Raw genomic sequence first — 25,606 nt, forward strand, 5'->3', positions numbered from 1 at the left:
CACCTCTTTCACAGATGCAGTCGATTTGATTCCTATGTATTCCATCTGGTGAGGTCCATGTGTATAGTCGCCATTTATGTTGGTTAAAAAAGGTATCTGCAATGAAGAAGTCGTTGGTCTTGCAAAATTTTATCATTCAGTTTCTGGCATTGTTTCTATCACCAAGCCCATATTCTCCAACTATCGATCCTTCTTCTTTGTTTCCAATTTTCACATTCCAATCACCAGTGATTATCAATGGATCCTGATTGCATGTCTGATCAATTTCAGACTGCAGAAGCTAAAAAAAAACTTCAATTTCTTCATCTTTGATGCACTGAATACATTGGTAAAAAACCAGGCTCCAGGAACTGACAGAATAGCAACTGAAATGTTTCAACAAATGGATGCAGCACTGGAAGTGCTCACTCATCTATGCCAAGAAATTTGGAAGACAGCTACCGGGCCAACCAACTGGAAGAGATCCATATCTATGCCTATTCCCAAGAAAGGTGATCCAACCAAATGCAGAAATTATCAAACAATATCATTAAGATCACACACAACCAAAATTTTGCTGAAGATCATTCAAAAGCGGCTGCAGCAGTATGTCGACAGGAAACTGCCAGAAATTCAGGCCAGTTTCAGAAGAGGATGTGGAACCAGGGATATCACTGTTAATGTCCGATGGATCCTGGCTGAAAGCAGAGAATACCAGAAAGATGTTTACCTGTGTTTTACTGATTATGCAAAGGCGTTTGACTGTATGGATCATAACAAATTATGGATAACATTGAGGAGAGTGGGAATTGCAGAACACTTAATTGCGCTCATGGGGAATTGGTGCACAGATCAAGAGGCAGTTGTTCAGACAGAACAAGGGAATACTGCGTCGTTTAAAATAAGGAAAGGTATGCATCAGGGTTGTATCCTTTCACCACACCTATTCAATCTGTATGCTGAGCAAATAATCCGAGAAGCTGGACTATGTGAAGAAAAACGGAGCATAAGGATTGGAGGAAGACTCGTTAACAACCTGCGTTATGCAGATGACAAAATCTTGCTTGCTGAAAGTGAAGAGGACTTGAAGCACTTACTGATGAAGATCAAAGACCAAAGCCTTTGATATGGATTATACCTCGACATAAAGACAACAAAAATCCTCACAACTGAACCAATAAGCAACATCACAATAAATGGAGAAAAGACTGACGTTGTCAAGGATTTCATTTTACTTGGATCCACAATCAACAGCCATGGAAGCAGCAGTCAAGAAATCAAAAGATGCACTGCATTGGGCAAATCTGCTGCAAAGGACCTCTTGAAAGTGTTGAAAAGCACAGATGTCACCTTGAAGACTAAGGTGCACCTGACCCAAGCCATGGTATTTTCAGTCGCATCATATACATGTGAAAGCTGGACAATGAACAAGGTAGACCAAAGAAGAACTGACGCTTTTGAACTGTGGTGTTGGCAAAGAATATTGACTATACCGTGGACTGCCAAAAGAACAAACAGATCTGTCTTGGAAGAAGTACAACCAGAATGCTCCTTAGAAGCAAGGATGGGAAGACTGCGTCTTACATACTTTGGACATGTTGTCAGGAGGCATTAGTCCCTGGAGGACACTATGCTTGGTAAAGTACAGGATAAGCAGAAGAGACAAAGACCCTCAACAAGATTGACTGACACAGTGGCTGCGACAATGGGCTCAAGCATAACGACGATTTTAAGGATGGTGTAGGACCAGGCAGTGTTTTATTCTGTGGTACCTAGGGTCACTATGGTTTGGAACCCACTCAATGGCACCTAACAACTACAACAACGACATGAGCTGCAATCGACTCCATGGCAATGGATTTGGTTTAACCTTTGCGACCACGGGCTGCCGAACCTTTCTCCCACAAAGTGGCTTTTGGGTTTAAATAGCTGACCATTCAATTAGCAACTCAGCACTTACCTACTGCACCACCATGGCTCCTTCATTAGTCATTAGAGAAAGGCAAATCAAAACCATAATGAGATATCACACCCACTAAGATGGTTACTATCAGAAAAACGGAACACAACAAATGTTGGTGAGGATATGGAGAAGTTGGAACCCTCATTCACTGCTGCTGGGATTGTAAAACGATATAGCTGCCGTGGAAAACAATTTGGTGCTTTCTCAAAAAGTTAAACATAGAATTACTATATTATCTAGCAATTCTACTTATAGATACATTCGTAAGACTTCAGAGCCGGGACTCAAAGAGATACTTACACACTAATTCCTATTGTGGCACTATTCACAATAGTCAAAAGGTAGAAACTACCTAAATGTCTGTCAATAAATGAACAGATAAAGTATAGTATATACACACAATGGAATATTACTCAGCCATAAAGAGAAATGAAGTCCTGATACATGGATGAAACTTTAAAATATTATGCTGAGTGGACAAAGTCAGTCACGAAAGGACAAATGGTAAATGATCCCACTTATACAAAATAGGCAAATGTATAGATATTGAAGTTTATTAGTGGTTACATAGGATGGGAAGGCAGGGGATAAAGGAGAGCCCTAGTTTAGAGAGCACTCAGTTTCTGTTACGCTGGTGAAAAAATTTGGGAAAGGGTAAGTGATTACATAATCACTGAGTTGTACGTGTAAAAAGTGCTGAATTGCCAAGTGTTTTGTTTTATATCTTTACCATAATTAAAACAAAATGAATTGTCTCGAATATTAACTGTGGCAGGATGGCTTAAGATTCCAATTGTTTTTGTTTACTTCTTTTGCTTAACTGTATTTTCTGACTTCAATATTGAGTTATTTTAATGTCTTAAGAAAAAAATAACGTAACTTGGTACTTACATATCTAAAAGTTGGCATAGTGCAATTAGTAAAAGGAAAGTAAAGTACCAGATAAAAGTAGAAATGTCTCTTGGGTTTTATATGTAGTTTAATAGCTTTGCTGGTTTCTTCTCTATTTATGCCACATCTTCAATTTATGACTCAGTAACCATATCCTGTGCCATAATTTGATCCATTCAACAAATATAGAAAGCAAATTCCAAGATTATGGGCAAGAAAAAACTTAAATTGACTTTTCTAAAGGAAGCTTATTAATTGGGGGAAAAAATTACGAGGATACTTGAGATACTGGTTCATTTCTCTTTTCATGTCACCTTATAAATATTGGTATATTAAAATTACTGGTTTTAAAGAAGAGGTTTAAAATTGAAAAAAAGAAATTCCCTTCAATTCACAATCACATAAAAATCCCTTTTATTCATTCAGTAAATAATCGATAGCTAACAGTATCATGGTATGCTCCTATATTGAACCAATTTATTTTTATCCAGGCAAAAAGTTAATAGCTAATCTCAATAGTTTAATACATACAGGCAACTCTTGGTTACTAACGTCTGACTTTCTGATTCAGCCACAACCTGTACTTGCCCTTTAATGTTACATAAACTTGGCCTCACTTTGAAAGGACTCAATCAACCCCTACTCCAACCCCTAAAAGAAAAAAAAAATTTTTTTTTTCAGGCAACAAATTGTTTATCACAACCCCTTTCAATTGCTGCATATGCAGCTTTTAAATGATTGAAAAGGCTTCTCTTGCACTAAAAAAAAAATATATATTTATTTATTTATTACTGTAAGGCTAAGTAAGAACTCTGTGCGTCTGTTAAAAAAAAAAAAAAAAAAACCACTGCCGTCGATTAGGACTCATGCACCTGTTATGGACTTGCAACTTGGACTTAAAAGGCACAGTTGAGAAGAGATCTCTTTGGAACCTGGGGACTGCCTGTATTTGTATACAATTCCTGAAATACGATTAATTCTCTAAATATGAAGTAATGAAAAATGTTATTTTGAATTATCTTTTCCCTAAAAAAAACACATTATTATCTCATTCCATTGATACAAATGATCAAAACTCAAGTGTGATTTTTGCTTAGATGAGAAAAGTAGTTACAATATAACAGAGTAAGAGCATGTAGCTGGTTCAGTGGTTCCTGAAACTGACCATGAAATCTGGAACTTACTTTTTTTTACGCATTCATCACAGACTAAACAAGGAAGTGAGGTGACCTTAATAAGACAGTAAGTAGCAGAAGGAAGAAGCTCTATTTAAAAACTTCTATTGTCATTTTATTCATTAAAAATAAAGATCCTCTCTAAAAACTTAAAATGCATTTGGTTTTCTGCTCACTCCATCTTTCAATCCCTAGCCCCCATCCCTGAAATCTGCTTCTTTCTTATCTCAGTGAATGACACCTACCTACAGAGTAAACCAAGGAAAAACTTCAGTCTTCCTAGAATTATTCTTCTCCTTCACACTCTAATTTTAATTCAGTTACCAAATTCTGTCACTGTTACCTCAATCTATATCTAATTTGTTTCCTTAATTTTATTCCAAATGTCAAAGTTCAGGTCCTCATGACTTCTTATCTGACCTATCCATCCATGCCTTCTCCTAAAACTTGTTTTAAAAACGTTCAAGACTAAGAAAAGCAGAAAAAAAGTACAATGAGGACCTGCATACCTTCCACCAGCTTCTTCAATAATGACATTTTGCCACATTTGCCCTTTTTCTGTAAGTATCTAGAACATACATACATACTTTCTTTTTTGCTGACTGAAAACGAAACATACCACCATATATATGTATCTAGTACATACATATTTTTTTTTGCAGATTGAAAACTGAACACACCAGTGTTTCATCACTAAATATCCCAGTCTGCATCTCCTAAAAATAAGAACTTTCTCCTATGTATCACCTAATAGAATTAACATTAATTTAAAATCATCTAATATACAGTGTACTTTTAAATTCCAACTGTCCCCAAAATATTTTATAGCTTTTTGTCCCCCTATTTAGGCTACAAAGTTTCATGTGTCACATTTCTATAGTTATGTTGTTGGGGTTTTTTTTGACCTGGAAAAGACCCCTTGGATATTTTTCTTTTTAGTTTTTTTTTTTTTTTTTTAAGAAGGTCTAGGCTAGTTGTCTTGTAGAAAATCCCCATTCTGGATTTGTCTGATTCTCTCCTCTCGATTAGGGGTCAGGTTAAACATCTTTGGCAAGAACATTACGTAGGTAATCTACGCACGTCTTCCTGCATCACATCTGGAGGAACATAATGCCAACGATGTCCAACTACTAGTGATGCTAAGTTTAAGGGAGTGACTCTGCCTGATCTCTTCAATACACAGATACATTTTTCCCTTTGTAATTAATGAGTAATCCATGGGAATGGTATTTTGAGATCTTATTAATATCTTGTTTCTCAACATGCCTTTGTCCAATAGTTTTAATGTCCATTGATGATTGTTCCCTGAATCAATTATGACATACATGTCAGTTTTCTTTGCTGTTTTTGTTTTTTACTGTCACTTTAGTGCAATTTTGGAGGTAACAATGATAAACATACATTCTACCAGGCACATTTATCAAATCTCACCTAGGCTATACAAAGAAAAAAAAAAACCAAACCCAGTGCTGTCGAGTCGATTCCAACTCGTAGCAACCCTACAGGACAGGGCAGAACTGCCCCATAGAGTTTCCAAGGAGCGCCTGGTGGATTCGAACTATGCCACCAGGGTTTCCAGGCTATATAAACAAAGCGATAAATGACAAATAAGGTCCTACCCTCTCACCAATCACTTTATGCTGCTGCTTCAGTAATCTATCTAAAATATAAAATTGATGATTTAACCCGCATTGAGTATGATTCACTGGCATTCCAACCCCTACAGAAGTAAAATGTCTAGAATTCTCTTTGTAACACAACCCTTTATGATCTGGTCTCTCTTTACCCTTTTCTACTTTGTCTTCTGCCACTCCACTAAAATTACTCTACTTTTTGGCTTGATGCAAGCTCCAATCATGACATGTTTTCTTATAAAATGCCTTGCAAACTTTTCTGATTATAAAATTCCAATTAGGCATTTAAAACCGTATCAAATATCATCCTCCCCAGTGTAGCTCTTCCTTCACTCCCTGCCAGGCACTCTCTCCCCTCAATTCTTTCATTTCTATAAACTTTTTTTATTTGTATTATTGAATGGTTCATTCTCTACCAATGCACCTCTCTCTCTTTAAACTCCTTGTACATAAAGATTATAGTTTTCTTTTATTTCCACAAAGCCTTAAATTATCTAATCAGGAATAAATCGGCAAGAAAATCAGTTTTTTCCTTCTAAGACTTTTCTTAAAATGAGGTTAACTGAAAAGAGAAAAAAAAAAAAGGCGCTTCTTTGGCTTTTCTCAGTAAGATTCAATAACCGGTAGGGTATAAGATCTACTTACACATTACGCTGGAGTAAGGAGATTTGGGTTCCATTTCCACTTCTACTTTACCATCAATGAAATTAAATTAAATATAAACTTTAATCAACTAACATCATTACCCTAGGCCTTCCTTTCTTGTAGGGTCACTATAAGTCAGAATCAAATCAACAGCAATGAGTTTGGTTTGGTTTTTCCTTTCCTTATTAGAAAAAGAAGGGCATTAGACTGGATGATGACAATAATACCAAAACCAATGGTTTTTATGATACGCTTTACATATGTTGAGTCCCCAGGTGGCACAAATTGTTAAGCATTTGGTTATAAACCAGGAAGTTGGTGGTTCAAATCCACCCAAAGATGCCTGGGAAGAAAAGCCTAGTGATCTAATTTCTCTGCAAAAGAAAAGACCTGGTGGTCAGCTTCCATAAAGATTTCAGCCTAGGAAACCTTATGGGGTAGTTCTACTCTGTCCTACAGGGTGATAATTGACTCGATGGCACCCAACAACAACACTATTACGAAGACAAGACACAGAGAGGAAAGGTAACTTAAGTTTAATCCGATATTAATAGCAAACGGCAGAGTTGGTATCTGAACCAGGCAATCTGACTACAAGTCCTATGTTCTTAGACTGCCTTGCTAGATGACCTCGAAGAGTCTCACTTGGAGCTCTAATATTCTCTGCATCTGTGACAAGAAGATCTCTAAGGTCACATCAAGCCACGCAAATCTAAGAACAAATAATTAAGATAGAGTTAAAAACAAACCTTATATAATTTTCATTATCTTTTTACTCTGTCATAGTTTAAATTGTCATTTTTATTGTAAAACATTAATTTGTACTATTAATGACAGACAAAAAATTCTATTTACAAAGTAGAAAGTAGCTATCAAAATATATTAACAGAAGCCTAAAATGAGCATACTACACTAACCCATGTAAAGAAAAGTATTTCCAAAATTGAAAATAACAGAAAATTTAAATTTTACATTAAAATCCCCAAATTTCTTATAAATAAGTTGTTTTTATTTGAAAGACAAATTATACTCAAGTATAATCCCACCATTCTGTAAAACAGTTTTCATTATTTTACACTATTTAAATACATAATTTTGACAGTGCTATAATCAAAATTTATTTAAATTTCATTTGTCTATGTTTCTCGAAAGTATTCATAATTATCATTTTAAAGCTGCATAATCTCCCAGAACATTAATTTGACCACATTCACATATTGTTGGACATCCAGGCTGTTTTCTTTTTCCCCATCTTTAGATGAGACTGCAATGAACATCTTTCTGCGTATGTCTTTCATTTTTGTATCTCCAGCTCCTAGCATAGTGTCTGGCTCATATCAGGTAGCTGATAAGCACTAGTTGAACTGAATACACTTTTTTACTTTTTAAAAAATGCTTTTAAGGGTAATTTCCCAACTGTAAAATTAATGAATCAAGTATGAACTTTTTCGTTCTTACAACATAATACTTTGCAAAAGAATGTTTTTATGACCCACACAAAATGAATGTGTGCTCATTCACTGCAATGCCAGTATTAGATTTTATCATTTAAAAAGTTTACTATGAACTGATCTCTTGAAATTTCTTTACCTTGCAGAGAAATAATAATGCTGAAAGTATCATATTGTCATTACTTCCCTTTCATTATTCATCAAAGAACCAAAAACCCCACTGCTATCAAGTCAATTCCGACTTATAGCAACCCCGTAAGGACAGAATAGAACTGCCCCACAGGGTTTCCAAGGCTGTAAATCCGTACAGAGGCAGACTGCCACAGCTTCCTCCTGCAGAGGGGCTGTCGGGTTAGAACTGCCAATTTCTCAGTTGGCAGCCAAGTGTTTCAACCACTATGTCACCAGAGCTCTTTCACCAAAGTACAAAGGCCTTTAAAACTAGTAATTCTTATTCTGGAAACTGAATTATCTATATGTCACCTTATTTTAAAGTTCACAATCAGTTAGAATGTGTCCTGCCTTCATATTATAGTCAAATTTGGTTGAGGCCATAATCTAAACCAAGTTTGGCAATTTGGCAGTCAGATAAAAGTGTATGCTCGTCCCAAAGAGTAATGAATTCTACTCCCCTTTGAAAGGGTTTCTTACGGAACAGATAGAAGCTAAAAAGCACTCTTGCCAGACAAACACGTTAAAAGGAGTAAACTGCTAAAGTTTTACACGTTTAAGATCTCATCACAATTCCTTTTCAAACCAGAATAACTACGAAGGAAAAGCACTAGAAAGCAGAAATCTTGGCTTCATAAAGTTCACTCCAGAAATTCAGGTAAATTATTGCAGATGAGCATATTTCGTTGACTGTGAAAAGATACCTGTTCTTTTACAATAACACATTTTGGATAATATTTACACTTCTCCCTTGCGACGATTTAAGAGATCAGATTTTTATCTGATTAAAATGAGAGTATCCATTGTAAGCTTTTTTATTATTTGTGACTACACTGACATATTTTTCTTGCCTGTCCTTTAATCTTAGCATGAGCTGACATGATAGCCAGAAAACCTGCTATAGCTCCCAGCAGGGTTATTTTTTGCCAGCTAAGCTGGAGTTCATTCATCACTTTAAAATAAGTATATACTCACTGTCTACTATGGGCAAGGCACTGTGCTAGACTCCCAGGAATGATACAAAGATGACTAAGACATGAGTCCTGTCCTCAAAGAACTTACAATCTATTAGGGGAAGACAGACATGCAAACAAATAGGTATAATACAAAGCAGGACATGCTGGTTGTTATAACAGAGGTACAAACAAAGTTCTACAGGACCACACAGGATGGTGAGATTAATTCTGGCTGGGGTGATCTGGAAGGCTGGGCCAGTAGAATAGTAGTAGAAAACTCTGCCCCTTAGAAAATGCAGCAGTGTTACAGCCCAGCTGGGTTAGGGTCAAAGCCCCACTCCCCACAGAAGGTTTTCCTAAAGGAGATGGAGCCAGGGCCCTAACCCAGTTAGGCAGGTGATTCGGTGATTTCAATTATGTATGCCAACACTTTCCTTCCCTGGTGCAGATAAATGTGGTTTCACAAATGTTTTACTTTAAAAAAAAAAGGCAATATATTAAGTAACTTACATGGACATGTAAGTTACCATGGCCTCCATCATCAGAACGGCCTCAGGTGGTACCCTGATTATACAGGACCAAACTAATAGACACCACTTCAGCAGGCTAAGTATGTGGTGCTCTGATGCATGTTCTCCTATTGATATACTGGGGAGAAAGATGAAGAGGTAACTCCAGAGAAGTAACCTGGGTTTTCTACTATTCCAAATTTTGTTGAAGTTTTAGTGACTTAAAGCTTTAAAAATAAATCTTAAAGTACATTAACGAGACAACAGGGCTTTTTTTTTTTTGATCCTGCCATGATTTCAAGAACCAGCAGGTACACTGGCAGTTTCCACTAATTTCTCAGTATAAGAAATAGACAAAAATAATATAACCAATATCTAAGATTTAGCAGGTACCACACGAGGGGTGAAACAATTGGAAAGAGGATAAGTACAAACATATGTTTAAGTACACAAGAACATAAAGCAAGTACCATGTGCACAGAATTAGAAACATTAAATCTACAGAAAATTAAAGACAAAGTATTAGTTACCACTGTGTTTCATTCTGTTACCTCCTCATATATACAACAAATCTCTTACAATTTTAAATATTTTATTTTACTCTGCTACAGGAATGTAAAAATTCTAAATTTCATAACTTTTGCTTTTAAACCTTATTTTAATGGCCAGATAGGGAAACAGCAGAATCTGTTAAATGTACTATACATAAATGAATGTTCATACAATGCTTGTGAAACTTAAAAGGATTATTCTTAAGTTTACAAGTATTTCTATCTCACTTGTTCGTTCTTTTAATTTTTAGAACCTCCTATAAGAATGGAAGAAAGGAAGAGGAAGGAAGGGAGGGAAGGAGGTAGAGAGGGAAGAAAGGAAAGAGAAAGGGGGGAGCATCTCTACTGTTTGGATTAACGAAGATATCCCATTATATAGACTTTCTTTAAACATAAACATACAATTAAAAAGACTTGCCATCAAACAATTAGCTGAGCAAACTATGAAACAAATACGGCAAAAGGGTTATAGTATCTGTAGTAATATAAAAAAAGTTCACAACAAATATAAAACACAAAACCCTAATAATTGAAAAAAGACAAACAACTCACACAAAATACAAGTTGCTAGTAAACATGAAAACTATTCATCCTTATTGAGAGATGCAAATTAAAACAATGAAAATAGTATTTTTAAATATCATATTAGCAGTGATAAAATGGTTAACATTTAATGCTGCATCTCCCAAGTCTTACAAATTCCCCTTTGTTTCGATTTTAAAACAAGATGGTCCAAAAATAAGTTATTGATGTTTGCAAGAGTGTACAGAGACGAAAATACTCATACTCTAGCTTGGGGCAAAGGCAGTCAATACCACCTTTAAGCAATCTGGTGGAGAGTATCAAGAGATTTTTGGATTTTTGTTGTTTTTCAGTTCATACCCTTTGACCAGTAATTCTACTACTATGAACCTAAATTTAAAAAATAATCGGAGATGCAGACAGAGATTTACATACGATGGCATTTATAGCATTCATTTATAATCACAAAAAAAAGGAAACTGAAATACCAAACATTAGGGAAAAGGATCATTACAAAATCTAATATTATGCTGCAGTTAAAAATCATGTTAAAGATATTACCTGTGAGGAGAAATACATAGGATGAAATGTTAAGTAAAAAAGCAAGATCTATAATTTTAATGCAGTTTTGACTAAAACTATTTTAAAGAAAACAGGAAAATATATTTTATAAGGAAATATGTCAAAAGAATATTGGCTGTCTCTTGGGGTAGGAGTAAAATGATGACATTCTACTTTAGACCATGCAGTATTTTCCAAACTTTTCATAGTATGTACATTTTTTTCTATAATAAAGAAAAGGCTGAATTAAAAAAAAAAAGACGTTTGCTGATTGTTTATATGGATTTAATTGTGAAGTTAAAAGGTTTTCAACAGAAATAGGTTTCGAAAATTATGACGAAAATTATTATGAAACAGTAGTTTGTAGAAATTTTCTCTAAAATCATTAATTTATGAATATAGAGGAAATTCACCTTAATTGCCTCTAAGAAATGGTAACAGTTTTCTATAAAGTTCTGTTTATGCTCGAACTATGATACTGAGGCAAACTTCCTGGTATTACTGAGCTACTGTTTCCTGTAATATGTCATAATTACTCACAGGTTTTAAACAATTTTGGGGTTATAGTCTGTAAGATCAATAAGTATTCCATCAATTTAAAAAATTAATACTAACAATTCAAACATACTCATTCAACAATTATTTTTTAAAAACCTATCACTGATAAAAACTATCTTCTTTATTTTGTTACAGTATTCAAAATATCCTATTAAAACTATAGTTCACGGATATCATCCTTCCTCTTTCCATATTGTATTTCCTTTTTAAAATGTTACTGATTTAATTCATTCCCTTCCTCCATTTTTAATTGAGTATCTCGTCAGAGTTTTTAAAAAGGGATGGTCAAGAAAATAGATACATTAAGTGACTATTCTACATATACAAAAGGTTTAAAGGGTTGACTCAAGAGAAAATGTAAATAAATTACAATTATCAGCAAATGAAAACTATCCTTGTTAAGTAGCTAATTACATTTTTAAAAAACCTGAAAGTACCTCCCCGACACATTTGATACACCAAATACCTAAAATAATGTTTCCATGGCTTTAAAAATACTTCTTTCATATTAATGTAAAAACTATTTCATTGGAACATAAATTAGATTGTCTGTTACATGCCAGGCACTCAACCACAAAACAAACACAATGGTTAAAAACAAATGTGGCTCTTTTCCTAAAAGAATTTATGTTTTTGTTTATTTAGTTAGCATATTTCTTTTATAAAACTCTTCAAACTACCTGAAAATGTACTGGAACCTACTATTATTTTCTTAAATGGAAAATTTCTTGATATTAAGTAATTTTACCTAGTATTCGAATAATAACACTTAACATCTGCTACCACCCACAATGATTCACTGAACTTTCACTAAATTTAACCAAGAAAAATTATGTGCTACTGAATGCTTTATAAAAAATACCCCCTACTTTCCATCTACATTTCTTTCTAAGCTAAGTTGTTCTATGTTCCATATAAACCAGTCAACACTCTCTCAGCAGCCCTTAATTCAATTTATATGTTCTAGACCTAACCAGGTAGAATAAACTGTGCACTAGAGATGCTGAAAGACAGTAACAAAGAGACACACGAACTTGTTCTAACAAAATAACAGCAACATCAAGAATATTAATTTATAACCGACAAGATAAATCTGAATTGCTACACTCATTTCCTGTATTTTTATACAATTAAAAATATTTAATGAATAAAGAAGAGATCTTACCAACGCAGGCCACTGAATTTGTTTGCTCTTTGATCCCTGAGTCTGGCGAGGGTCCTTCCTTTTTGCCCAAATTAAGTGGTATTCCACCAAGAAAGCAGAAAAATCTTCATAAACTTTAACCCACTCTCGTTTATCCCATTCAAGACCATCAAATTCCACGTACGCCTATGAAATAAATAAATAAAATTCCATAAGCAAAATAGCATAGTGATACTTCAAAATATAAACTATGACACTGAACTGGAAAAGGCATTAACAAATTCATTATTCAAATTAGCATTTTTTTAAAATCAATAATTAACTCTTCATTAAAAAAAAAATTTTTTTTTTTTTCCTTAAGAAGATTTTATCTCCTTACCTGTTTGTATAACTGGAAGGTAAACAGTAAATTTATTTTAAAAAAGCAATTTAGAGTGTTAATCAGAAGAAAGATTGGTCCCTATCTTTTAAATACCCATTAAAAAATTGTGTCTATATTGATGTCTCTAGAAGCAGAGGTCAGCGAACACTTTCTGAAAAGGGCCAGAGAGCAATTATTTGGCAAGCCATATGGTCTGTCTCAACTACTTAATTCTGTCTTAGTAGAACGAAAGCAGCCATAGACAATATGTAAATGAATGAGCTAGGCTGTGCTCCAACAAAACTTTATTCACAAAAATAGGCAGCAGACCATAGGCCTTGGTTTTGACCCATGTCCTAATGCATTTAATGCGAGTCACATATTAAATTTTAAATTTTCTAGTAGGCACAGTTAAAAAAAAAAAAACACATAAAAATAGGTCAATTTAAATAATATTTTTATTTAACACACTATATCCAAAATATTATTTCAAAATCCAATTAATGTAAAACATTATCAGTGAAATAGTTCACATTCTTTTTTGAACTAAATCCTGGAAATCCCGTATTTTGTATTTATGGCAAACCTCAACACATATACTACATTTTCACTGCAAGTCCTTGATCTGTATTTAAACTTCATAAAACCTATAGTTATAAAAAAGTAGATCTGCATACCCAAGTTATTCCAAACATATATCACAGCATCAAAAAATGTTAGAATTTTCTCAAGTTCTTTCTGTGCTTCTACTAGTATGACACGATTTTTCGTTTCTTAATATCAGTAGTTACAAAAACTGCTTTTCAAACATTGACAAAGCCTGGCTTTCCCAAGGTAAGTCCAAATTGCCTGTGATATACTATCATTTTATGTATCAATAGCTTCTCTTTGCTGATATTTCGTGGAATATCATTATGAATACTGAACTTTAGTTTTCCTCCTCTATAATGTGTTTGTCTGGTTTTAGTGTGAGGGTACAGCTGCCCTTATAGGATAAGTGGGGAAATGTTCCCTCTTCTTTTGTCTGGAACTGGTTATGTGGAAGCAGTATTATTTCCTTCTTAAATGTTTCGTAGATTTGTCTGTAAAGCCATCTGGCCCTGAAGTTTTTTTGTTGGAAGGTATTTAACTACTAATTCAATTTCTTTAATAGATATAAAATTATCAAGATTATGGATTTCTTTTTTAGTTTTAATAGCTTGTTTTCTTTTAAAGAATTGGTCTCTTTCCTAAGATGTAGAATTCTATAGAGTTGTTATATCTTTTTAACATCCTTAAGGACTGTAGTGATTTCTACTGTTTCATTTCTGATATTAGTAATTTGGATATTCTCTTTTTTTTCTTGGTCAGTTTGGCTAAATTTTGATCAATTTTATTTTTTTCAAAGAACATTTGATTTAATTTTCTCTATTGTTTTTCTGTCTTCAATTTCATTCATTTCTATTCTTTGTATTTTTCCTTCAGCTTTTTTGAGAATTTTAATTTGCTCTTCCTCTTTTTTTAGTTAGGGGGGCCTGGTGGTGCCGTGTTTAAGAGCTGTGGCTGACAACCAAAAGGTTAGCCGTTTGAACCCACCAGCTGCTCCCTGAAAACCCTATGGGGCAGTTCTACTCTGTCCTATAGGGTCGCTATGAGTTGGACTCAACGGCAACAGGTTCTTCCTTTTTTGGTTTCTTAAGGTGAAAGCTTAGACTATTGCTTTACAGCCTTTGTTCCTTTCCAATATAAGCAGTTAATGCTATGAGTTTTCCTTTAAGAACTGCTTTAGCTGACTGTAACATTTACAGTTCCACCAAGTCAAAATATTTTCTGGTTTCCCTTGGGAATTCCTCTTTGACCCATGAGTATTTATAAGATATTGCTTAAGTTCCAAACATTTGGGAATTTTCCAGGTATCTTTCTATTATTGACTTCTACTTTAATTCAACTACAGTCAGAAAACACCTTTGTATGATTTCAATTCTTTTAAATTTGTAAAGGTTTATTCTATGGCCAAGAACATGATTTACCTTGGTGAATGTTCCACGTGTACTCGAGAAGAATGTGTATTCTATGATGTTGTTATGGCCATTAGGTTAACTTGGTTAGTTGTGTTGTTCAGTTCTTCTGTATCTTTGCTGGTTTTCTATCTAGATGTTCTATTTATTTAATAAGGGAAGGATATAATTATACTCCAAGTATAACTGTTGATTTGTGTGAGTGCTATATAAATTGGCATATACTTTATAGCAATCTGACTTCAGCAACTGCTATAGAGTATGACTTCATTGATGCAGAGGTCACTTAGAATTCTTAACCATCAGCTACATAGCCAAGACTTCAGGAAAAAAAAAAAAAAAAAACCAAATCCAGTGCCGTCGAGTTGATTCCTACTCATAGCGACCCTACAGGGCGGAGCAGAACTGCCCCATGGAGTTTCCAAGGAGCGCCTGGCAGATTCTAGCCAAAACAGCTCTTTGAATAGCCCTAAATGATGACTATCACCGAGTCTAAAAACTAAGGTAGAAGACTCCCATCCCTAACAAAGTCTGAGGAGCCTCTGATTATACCGGGCTGAAAATTTTGCAACAATCCAGGAAAAAGCCAGAAGATGGTGAGAAGAAGAGGACAGATAACTTTTGGAGGATTAAGTAGCATTCATTTAGATCTTAGCCTCATTCTATTTTATATGGTGGAAGGGAGGGAAGTTGTTGGTTAGATACATGAAGTTGGATTTTTACTCTATTTCTCCCCTGGGCTATCCCATTAAAAGTTAAAAAGGTAACTGTATCCCCTCTGGAGACAGTATCTCTACAGTACACTCTCTGAAGTCCACAGAGCAACAAGAATTATGTGTCTTTAGGCCAGAAATCAGCACCCACCCCATCTGTCTCCCAAGCTTAGTTAGTGGACAGAAGAAGGAAAGGTCTCTCAAGAAAGTTAAAAGGGCACTTGTTTTCACATAGTTAGAAAGAATATGCAATACAGAAGCAACTATATTAAAATTCAACTTTTTAACACACAAATTTTATATTCTGTATAGTTATATTAAATATTTCACGGTGAACTAAAACTGTAATACTATACGGGAGTCCGGTATGTATTCAAACCAGCACAGTATATTACTGGAACAACAATTATAAGTAAAAACAAAATACATATTATGACATATAAGTTCAGGTTCTGAAAATTCTAAAGAAGTCTAAGGGATAATTTTTCATCTCCCAAGGAACATTCAAATCTATGTCAGAGATTATGCATATTATTGACAATAGTAATAAACTAATATCAAAAACAGGTAACATTTGAATCATGCTTACCATGCACCCCCCCCAAAAAACAAAACAAAACAAAAAACCCAAACCCATTAACATCGAATCAATTCCAACTCATAGCGACCCTGTAGTACCGAGCAGAACTGTCCCATAGGGTTTCCAAGGTCGGCAGACTGGCACATCTTTCTCCTGTGCAGTGACTGGTGGGTTTGAACCACTGACCTTTTCAGTTTTAGCAGCTAAGCTCATAATCACTGTACTACCAGGACTCCTTCACCATGTGTCAGGCACATATAATAAGCCATTTGATCATCATAACCAACTTGGAAGATGGGTACTATTATTATAAACTTTTTCAAATGAGGAAAGCGAGATACAGAAAAATTACTTGCCTACGGTCAAACAGCTAATAAATGAGTCAATGAAAACAATGGAATAGCTCATAAGAGGCCTAACAGCCACAGTAGCACAGGCTCTATAAGATCACACACACAGCACTTGATAACTGACTGAATAAGGGAGAGATGCTGGGATAGCTAAATCCCCTGTGGCTTAAAGGTGGAAAACAAAACACTTGAAACAACTTAAAGATTTTCCACAAGGAGTCTACAAGGGTCAAATGAAGATTGTTGCTAGCTGCCATCAACCTGGCTCTGACTCATAGCAACCTTATGTATAACAGTGGAACACTGCCCAGTCCTGCATCATCCTCACAATTGTTGGTATGTTTGAGCTCACTGTTGCAGCCACCTTGTTAATCCATCTCAGGGAGGGTTTCCCTCCTAATCCCTGACCCTCTACTTTACCAACCATGATGTCCTTTTCTAGCAATTGGTCTTTCCTGATGACATGTCCAAAGTAAACAAGACAAATGATAGTACTTTCTCCAAGACGGATAATTGTTCTTTTGACAGTCCATTGTGTATTCACTATTCTTTGCTAATACCTTAATTCAAATACTTTAATTCTTCATCACTCTTCCTTTTTCATTGTTCAGCTTTCACATGAATATGAGGCAACTGAAAAGACCATGGCTTGGATAAGATGACAAGTTAGTCATCGAAGTGACATCTTTACTTTTTAACACTTTATTTAAAGAGATCTTTTGCAGAAGATTTGCCCAAATCAATATGCCATTTGATTCTTGACTGCTGCTTCCATTGGCATTGACTGTTGACAGTAAATAGCAAAATAAGAGGCCAAGGAAATTTAGTCAGCTTACACTCTAAATCTATGTTGTTTACTCTTCCTTCCTATGAATTACTTACCTAACTAATCTTTTCACAAAGCTACTTGGTGAATAACAAGATGCATCAGGAATTTCAAGATATTCAAAGATGTTTAATTTTTTACTTGTCATGTAACTTAAGCTCATTATTATAAGATTCAACACATATACTATGCTTTTCAGATATATTATGAGCAGTTTTTAATGCAGTATCATTGATGATGATGATGACAGCAGCAGGTAAAATTTGAGTGCTTTCGATGAGCTGAGTAATGTTTATTTACAGGAGAAACTACGGCAAACAGGTTACACAATTTAACAGTATCTAAGCAATTGTTTAAATAATGATACACAAATGGTAATAGCTAAGATCAGAGTCCTCTTTGTGTGTGTGTGTTTTTTTTTTTTAATAGCACCACTAAAAAATGCTGAATGGCTCCAGAGGAGGAAAACCATCAGTTAAATTCTTTTAACATAAGAAGGCTTCATAGAGACTCTTATGGATTGAATTGTATTCCCCCAAAATACACGTTAGAATCCTAACTCCTATACCTGTGAATGTAATCGTATTTGGAAATATGGTTTTCTCTGTTATGTTAATGGCCATATCAGTGTGTGTGTGGAGGAGTGTGTCCTAATATAAAAAGAGCAGAGTAGATACACAAGCAAGCACAAACAGGAGACTATAGATGCCACTGAGGAACACTTGGGCTATAGAAGGGGAAAGAGACAAGGATTTTGTCCCATAGCCCTTACAAAGAGAGCCTTCCCCAAGAGCCCCTGTTTTGATTTTGGACTTCTAGCCGCCTGAACTGTGAGAAAATATATTTCTGTTCTTTAAAACCACCCATTTGTGCTATTTCTGTTACAGCAGCACTAGGAAACTAAGAGACCTTTCTAGATATTTTAAAACATGAGACAGAAAGAGGGAAGTGCCTTGACCAAACAGTAGGAAAATGTATTCCAGAAACAGAGATTTGGGGAATGTTTTTAAACCATAGGAATGAATTAATGAAGAGAGCTATTACATAAATTAAGACAGAAGGGATTCCTGGGAGCCCTAAAGTAACCTAAGCTTCCTGTGAAAGATATAAGGGATTAAATAAATACTTCACATATCTGAAGACAAAAGGATGTAATTGAAGAGTATAAAGAAAAGGGTCAGCAGCTAAAAATCTAAGAGAAGAAAATACAAGTTAAATGTCAAGTCCTGAAAATTATAAATGCTTGTTGATAAACTGTCAACACAATTTACTTAGAAAAAGCCTAGAATTGTGGTTTTGGTATGCTAAGACATGATTAGAGATTGTAGTATCTATACTGCTTCTACAGAAAAGCAGTCAAATGCAGGTCAAATTCATAATTCCAATTCCTATGAGTAACTGTTTAAGTAGGTTAGAAATCTTCCAAGACAACATGAATATCAACCATCTTCTATGTACTGTTTTTTTTTTCTATGTATACTTTAACTTCTCATTATTTCTCCAGCAGTTGATTATTAGCCTTTTTAATTCAGTTCTAGAACTCCACAACTTATCTCAGCAGTGTTTTACTTCCAATCAGCCAACTGGCAGGCACTTAACCTAGAATGGGTCCTGCCATACCCAGTCCCTTCTACCACCATTCCTGCTACTGCCTACACCAGATCCAATGACTGCTTTCAGGTCTTTCCATCCCAGCTACAAGAGTCTCTGTAAAAAAGCCTGTCCTCATCAAGGGACTTGTCCTAAACACATTCCACTTCTCTCATGAATTGAGGAAAGGAATGACAGGTATCACCTATTTAAAGTCAGAACACATAATATATAAAGAACTTCCAAAACTCATCATTAGGAAAACAAACCACCAAATCCCGAAATATGGGCAAAATATTGGAACAGGCACTTCACCAAAGAAAAGACACAGACAGCAAATAAACACATGAAAAGATGCTCTAAATTAGTAATCATTAGAGAAATGCAAATTAAAACCACAATGAGATCCCACTATGCATTTATGAGAATGGCTAAAATTTTTAAAACTGACCAAACCAAAGGATGGAAAGCAACTAAAACTAGATTCTGTGGGAATGCAAAATAAGACACTTAAGAAAAGTTTGGCAGTTTCTTAAAATGTAAAACATATAATCACCATATGACCCAGCAATCCCACATCTAGGTATTCACCAATGTGAAATGAAAACCTTTACCTATACAAAAATTTGTACATACATGTTTATAGCAGTTTTATTTTTAATAGCCAAAATCTAGAAACAACCTGAGTATCCCTCAACTGGAGAACAGATAAACTGTGGTGATCCATTAATAGAATACTTCCCAGCAATAACAGGGAAAAACTACTGATACATGCAACAATGATAGATGAAATCGCAAATGCTTTTGGATAACTGAAAGAAGTCAGGCTCAAAAGGCTACTTGTACGATTCTGTTCATATGACATTCTGTGAAAAGACAAAACAAAAGGGACTGAGAATAGATCACTGGTTGTCTGGGGTTAAGAATGGGGGTGGTCATGGTAGTGAAGGTTTGACCACAAAGGAGTAGTACCATAAGAAAATTGAAACGGAGATGAATATGGTAATGGTTACATGACTATGAATTTATCCTAATAGAACAGTTCACCATAAAGAGTGAATTTTACTGAATATTTTTTTTTAATGTAAGAGAATTTAACTAAAAGGTAAAAAAAAAGCAGGAATGAGCAAGATGAAAAACCATGCCGCTCCCTTTTCCCAAAAGCAATAATGTAATATTATTACATATATTGGGATTATATCAAAAAATCTCAGTCTCATATACCTTTTGGGGTGAAGGATAGGAGAGACAGAAATCTCAAATGTAGGTCATGTCCAATATGCTGGTGGGTAAAAATTTCTGCAATTAATCATTATTGTGGCACAGGTTGATCCCAGGATCTTATTTCCTATTGAAAGTGAGGGAAGAAGAGCCCTGTTATTGAGTTCACATCATATCCACCCTCCCCTCTCACCTGGCGTGGGAGTAGATATACTGATAACCTGAGATTAAAAAAAAAAAAAGATAAATCATGTGATATAACTGATAATATAGTGACTTCTGTGGAAAGTAAAGACATTAACAGAACAGCATGTCCTAAGATAAAAGGGGGATAAAAATCCTTGGATCTCAGGAAGTTTAGGATATAGAACCTTACAAACTAAACACTTGGGTTCCAGGTAACCTAGAAAGGACCAAATTCTTATAGAACAGAAACTAATGATATCTCTTCATGACAGGCACAAGGGGGCACTGGAGCACAGAGTATTAGGTATTTCTTGTGAAACACCTAAGTACTTCCCCTAGATCCAATAAAAAAGGAAGGAAGGTGGAAGGGAAGCAACAGTTAGTATATATACTATATCTATGAGTAGGAATCGATCCGACTCGACACCAATGGATTTGGTTTTTATACCTATTTCATAGAAATTTCCATTTTCAGTTTAAGATTTTATGAAATAGTGCATTTAAATGTACATATTTTTCAATACTAACATTCTATTTCAATAACCAAATACATTAAATGAATTTTCCTCCTATCCAACAGGAATTGTTTTGATCACTTAATTCTTATTATATCAACTACTATAGTTGAATTTAATAAGTAACCACAAAGTCCTTCAAGTGAAAATCATGCTCTATTATTTACTGACCTCATGTTTTAACTTACAGTTCTCTTTGCCAGAAGGAAGTGAAAGTGACAAATTCCTAATTCATAAATAATTCTTCAGCTATTTAATATGCTAGATTCTGACTCCAATTTTGGGTAAATTAAGCTACTTTGAAATAATCTCTTTTACTTTTAGTCTTCAATTATAGAGAGAATAACATAATAATTCAGCTTCTACAATTTTCAATTCATGACCAATCTTGTTTCAACAAAAAAATTGATTCTTTTAATATTATCCATTATCAGTCAGCATTTAAGTTTCCCAGGTTGAGAGCCCTCACCCTAGTTTGTTCAAATTACGATCCAAATTTGGGTGCACATATTTCAACTGGTTAACATGACTCCAAATGACTCTACAAGTTCTACCTTCTTATACTTTCCTCCAATTTTTTTTTTGTTGTTGTTGTTAAATAGATCAAGTCATTTGTCCCCCAGTCTCCAATTATCTGTATTTTGCTGACTGTATTCCTATGGCATTTTAAAGCACGTTACTCTGTCCTTGTACCTGTAAATTGTTTGTTGAATCTAAAGTCTTATCAAATTCAGGAATAATTACAGAAGACTAACTCATATACAGAACTGTGTAATTCATCGAAAGGCACATATGTAATGTTTGGTTATCTTTTTATGATAATGGCAACCAATGATAATTACTGCCTAAATTTAGTATTTCACTGACAGGTGCAAACAGTGGTATTCCATTATATCATTCCTTCATCATTTACTATCTGGATTATGTCTATTAAGTGGAAATTACCCTCTTCAAATCTTTGGTTTCTATGAGGTAGTTTAGGAAAGGTGGGATAAATGCTTGACAATTTTCTTTTTTTAATAAGTTTTTAAAATAACGAATGGGTATCCTAGCCTCCCATAACGTTGAACACAATGTTTTTTTAGGGAAAGAATCATTATAAACTCTTGAGTTTAAACAAATGTGGTATGTTATAAACCACTGCAATTGTTACGCTTATTTAAGGTTAAATTTTCCCATCTTTGGTCAGTGAGAGTCTTTTCAAGTTAGCTCCTGAATCCTCCTGGCCTGAACTTAGTAGTCTCTGGTAGATTCCTTTCTTGTGGCGTAACAAAATATCCCAGGGTCGTCATTACCATTTCCTGCAGTAGACATGAGAACATACATCCAAGGAATAAAGGTATTTTGGGGTGGAAAATAGCATTCAGAGAGAACAATCTAGGTGCTAAGGGTGCTGCAGTGCAATGGGTTTCTCATTATATACGCCTTCCTGGCCCTGGGTTTGTAGTTCTGTCATGATGATTTACTATGCAATAATTTTACAAAGGGATTTTAGAGTTTACTATGCAAAGAACGTACATAAAACCCTTTCAGGGATTGGACAGTTTACTATGCAAATTAGGTGACTTGTGGCCTACTGAGGGTACTGGTCTGTTCCTGGTCTTGGTGGGAGGAGTAGACTTATAAAAGGGCTAATACCACTTAGGTTGGTGGGGGGTCGGGGAGGGCTCACTATCATCAAGAAGAGCCGGGAGCAGAGCACATAATTTGGACCTGAGATCCCTGCCCTGGGAACCTCCTAGACCCAGGAGAGAGAAGATGGCAAGAAATGGTGTGGGACAGCGAGAAGCAGCTGAGCAATAGCAGAGCCTGGGGACAGTAGGCCCAAGCAAAGGAAGACTGAGAAAGAACTCAAAGCTGTCTTGGTTGAAAGCTGTCATGACTGAAGAATTGTATGCCACCTTCTGAATATATCCAGTTATTTCCAAGTTGATTCTGATGCTGAGTTGTATCTAATTATTTCCAAGTTGATTCTGATCCTGAGTTGTAACCTGTTACTTTCTCCAATAAACCACTTAAATGTGAGTATGGTCTGTGAGTTCAGTGTGATCAGTGCAATGAATTATCAAATCAAGCAGAGAAACGGTGCCATGGAGAGAGCAGTTGGTGTGAGAACAGATAAAAAGGTTGGAAAAAACTAAGTCCACTGCCATCTTGTTGATCCCGACTCATAGTGACCCTACAGGACAGAGCAGAACTGCCCTATAGGGTTTCCAAGGCTGTAAATCTTTATGGAAGCAGACTGCCACATCTTTCTCCTGTGCAGTGGCTGGTGGGTTCAAACCACCCACCTTTCAGTTAGCAGTTGAGCACTTTAACCACTGCCACCTGGGTTTCTTCCTAAAAAGGTTGCAGAGTGGAGGTATGTCTGCCCTCTACCTCAGGAATCTGTTTTGGACTGATCTTGATTCTCATTCCTCCCCCTAAGTTTAGAAAGGTTCTGTGGCCACTAGATTACAGGTGCTCCTTACTTCGAGTTAGTCTCTTTTTCTAGGTCTTTTATAGTGGTCAGGATTAGTATAACTTCATACTAACACTTTCAAATAAAATTTTGCAGGGTTTTTAACTTCACTGATCTTACATTTCTCACTCACTTCACCCATACTGAAAATCCTGTTATACAATGACACTGACATAATTAAATTCATTTGCTCTGTAGCACAATACACATACCAAACCAAACCCACTGCACCTACCAAAACCAAAAAACCAAACCCGTTGCCGTCAAGTCAATTCCGACTCATAGCAACCCCACAGAACAGAGTAGAACTGCCCCACAGAATTTCCAAGGAGCGCCTGGTGGCTGAGCTGCTGACCTTTTGGTTAGCAGCCATAGCTCTTAACCATTACGCCACAAGGGTTTCCACTGCACATACCAAAAACCCAAACCAAATCCAGCGCCGTCAAGTCAATTCTGACTCATAGCAACCCCACAGAACAGAGCAGAACTGCCCCATAGCGTTTCCAAGGAGCGCCTGGTGGATCTGAACTGCCGACCCTTGGGTGAGCAGCCGCAGCACTTAACCACTATGCCACCAGGGTTTCCACTGCACAAACAGCAGTCTAGAAATAAGTAATACCAGCATTACAATTAATGAAAAACATTTAAGACTTTTATGCAGCTCTTTTTGTCCTCTGGGTGTAACCTACTAGGAATACATAATCAAATTACTGTGTTTTAGTCACCTGAAATAGTTCCTTCCTATGGTTACGTCACTTAGGCTTTTTTGTTTCATTTTGCTTTCTCTTTTCAGGCTTTGTATTTTTAATGACTAAAATTTGTTTTATAATAATATAAAGCATTTAAATAGTTTCAAAGTCACATTAAAAAACAGAGTATATCCAGAGAAGTCTAGTTATTCCTTCTATCCCTGTTCCCTATAGTGGATTAAGTAGTTGCCATGGAGCCAATCCCAACTCATGGCCACATGTGGCTAGTGGTTAACCTTTTGGACAGTACAGGTCTAGGCTATCTGGAAGAATAAATGGAATATACTTTAATCTATTTGCCATAACTTTTTTCTTGCAATCGGGTTTTGATAATGATTGGGGAGTTCTACCGAAATTTGGAGACAGAGTATTTTACATTAGGGCGCGCGCGCACACACACACACAAACCTATGGAACACAAGGCGTGGTTAAGATCCTCTTTAACCTAGCACATGTTTGAATTAATGGCCATTCCATCTTCATAAGGAAGTAGATTGAGGAGTGGAGACAGAATCTTCCTAAAAGATTCTGTCTGCCCCAAAACAAACACAAGTAAGCAATACAAGTCCCCAAGTGTTATGTCCCAAATTTTGGCTATTAAAGTATTTGTCTGTATCTGTGCCATAAAAAAACCCTGTAATTCTACTCCAGTGTATCTACCAAAAAGCTATGTACACTCAAAGGTTTGCATGCACATATTTAGAAGGATATTATTCATGATTGCAAAAAAAAGAAAACAACTTAAAAATATTTGCAACTAGTGACTGGATTAACAAAATGTGGTACAGGAGTCATACAATTAAATATTATTAAGCAGTTAAAGAACTGAAATACTGATATCAACAACGAATCAATCTCATAAAAAACATTATGCTAAGAGAAAGACGGCAGACACAAAAGGCTACATATTATATGATTCGATTCATGTTAAATTCTAGAAAAGGCAAACTATAGTGACAGAAAACAGACCCAGGGCCAGGAGTGGGGACTGATGGCAAAGGGATTTGAAGGAATGATTTGGGGGATGAAAATGTTCCAAGTTTTATGTGGTTATATGAGCAAACACATTTGCAAAGACTATAAAGCTGTACATTTAAAATAGGTAAATATTATTGCATAAAACTTACATTTCAAAAGAGCAGTTTAATAAAACTAAATTAATGAACAGCCAGAAAAAAGGTTTTAGACTGAATTATTTTAATAAGTTAACCTTTTTCTTAGTCATCAAAGTAATGTAGTTTCAAGGTAAATACTTCAAAGTAGTTGGAAATTATTGATCTTTTGATTACAGATAGTGCCAAAAATCATACTTACTTACCATTGTGTTTTACACTCAGTGGAAACGTC

At 35.4% G+C, this 25,606-nt stretch overlaps 1 protein-coding gene across 4 annotated transcripts in view; it reads right to left on the bottom strand.

The window, feature by feature from the left end:
* JMJD1C (jumonji domain containing 1C) overlaps nt 1-25,606 on the bottom strand; it is a 321,108-nt gene that overhangs the window by 173,422 nt on the left and 122,080 nt on the right. For all 4 annotated transcript variants that reach the window (XM_064269625.1, XM_010589154.2, XM_064269623.1 and 1 more), the window contains one exon: nt 12,732-12,896. Coding sequence is in view for 2 of the 4 variants with exons in the window: in XM_010589154.2 (XP_010587456.2) it covers nt 12,732-12,896 (165 nt within the window). In the remaining 2 variants the exon portion in view is untranslated. Of the gene's footprint in view, nt 1-12,731; nt 12,897-25,606 lie in introns of those variants that run through there.

The sequence above is a fragment of the Loxodonta africana genome, chromosome 16 (genome assembly GCF_030014295.1).
Source record: "Loxodonta africana isolate mLoxAfr1 chromosome 16, mLoxAfr1.hap2, whole genome shotgun sequence".
NCBI lineage: Eukaryota > Metazoa > Chordata > Mammalia > Proboscidea > Elephantidae > Loxodonta > Loxodonta africana.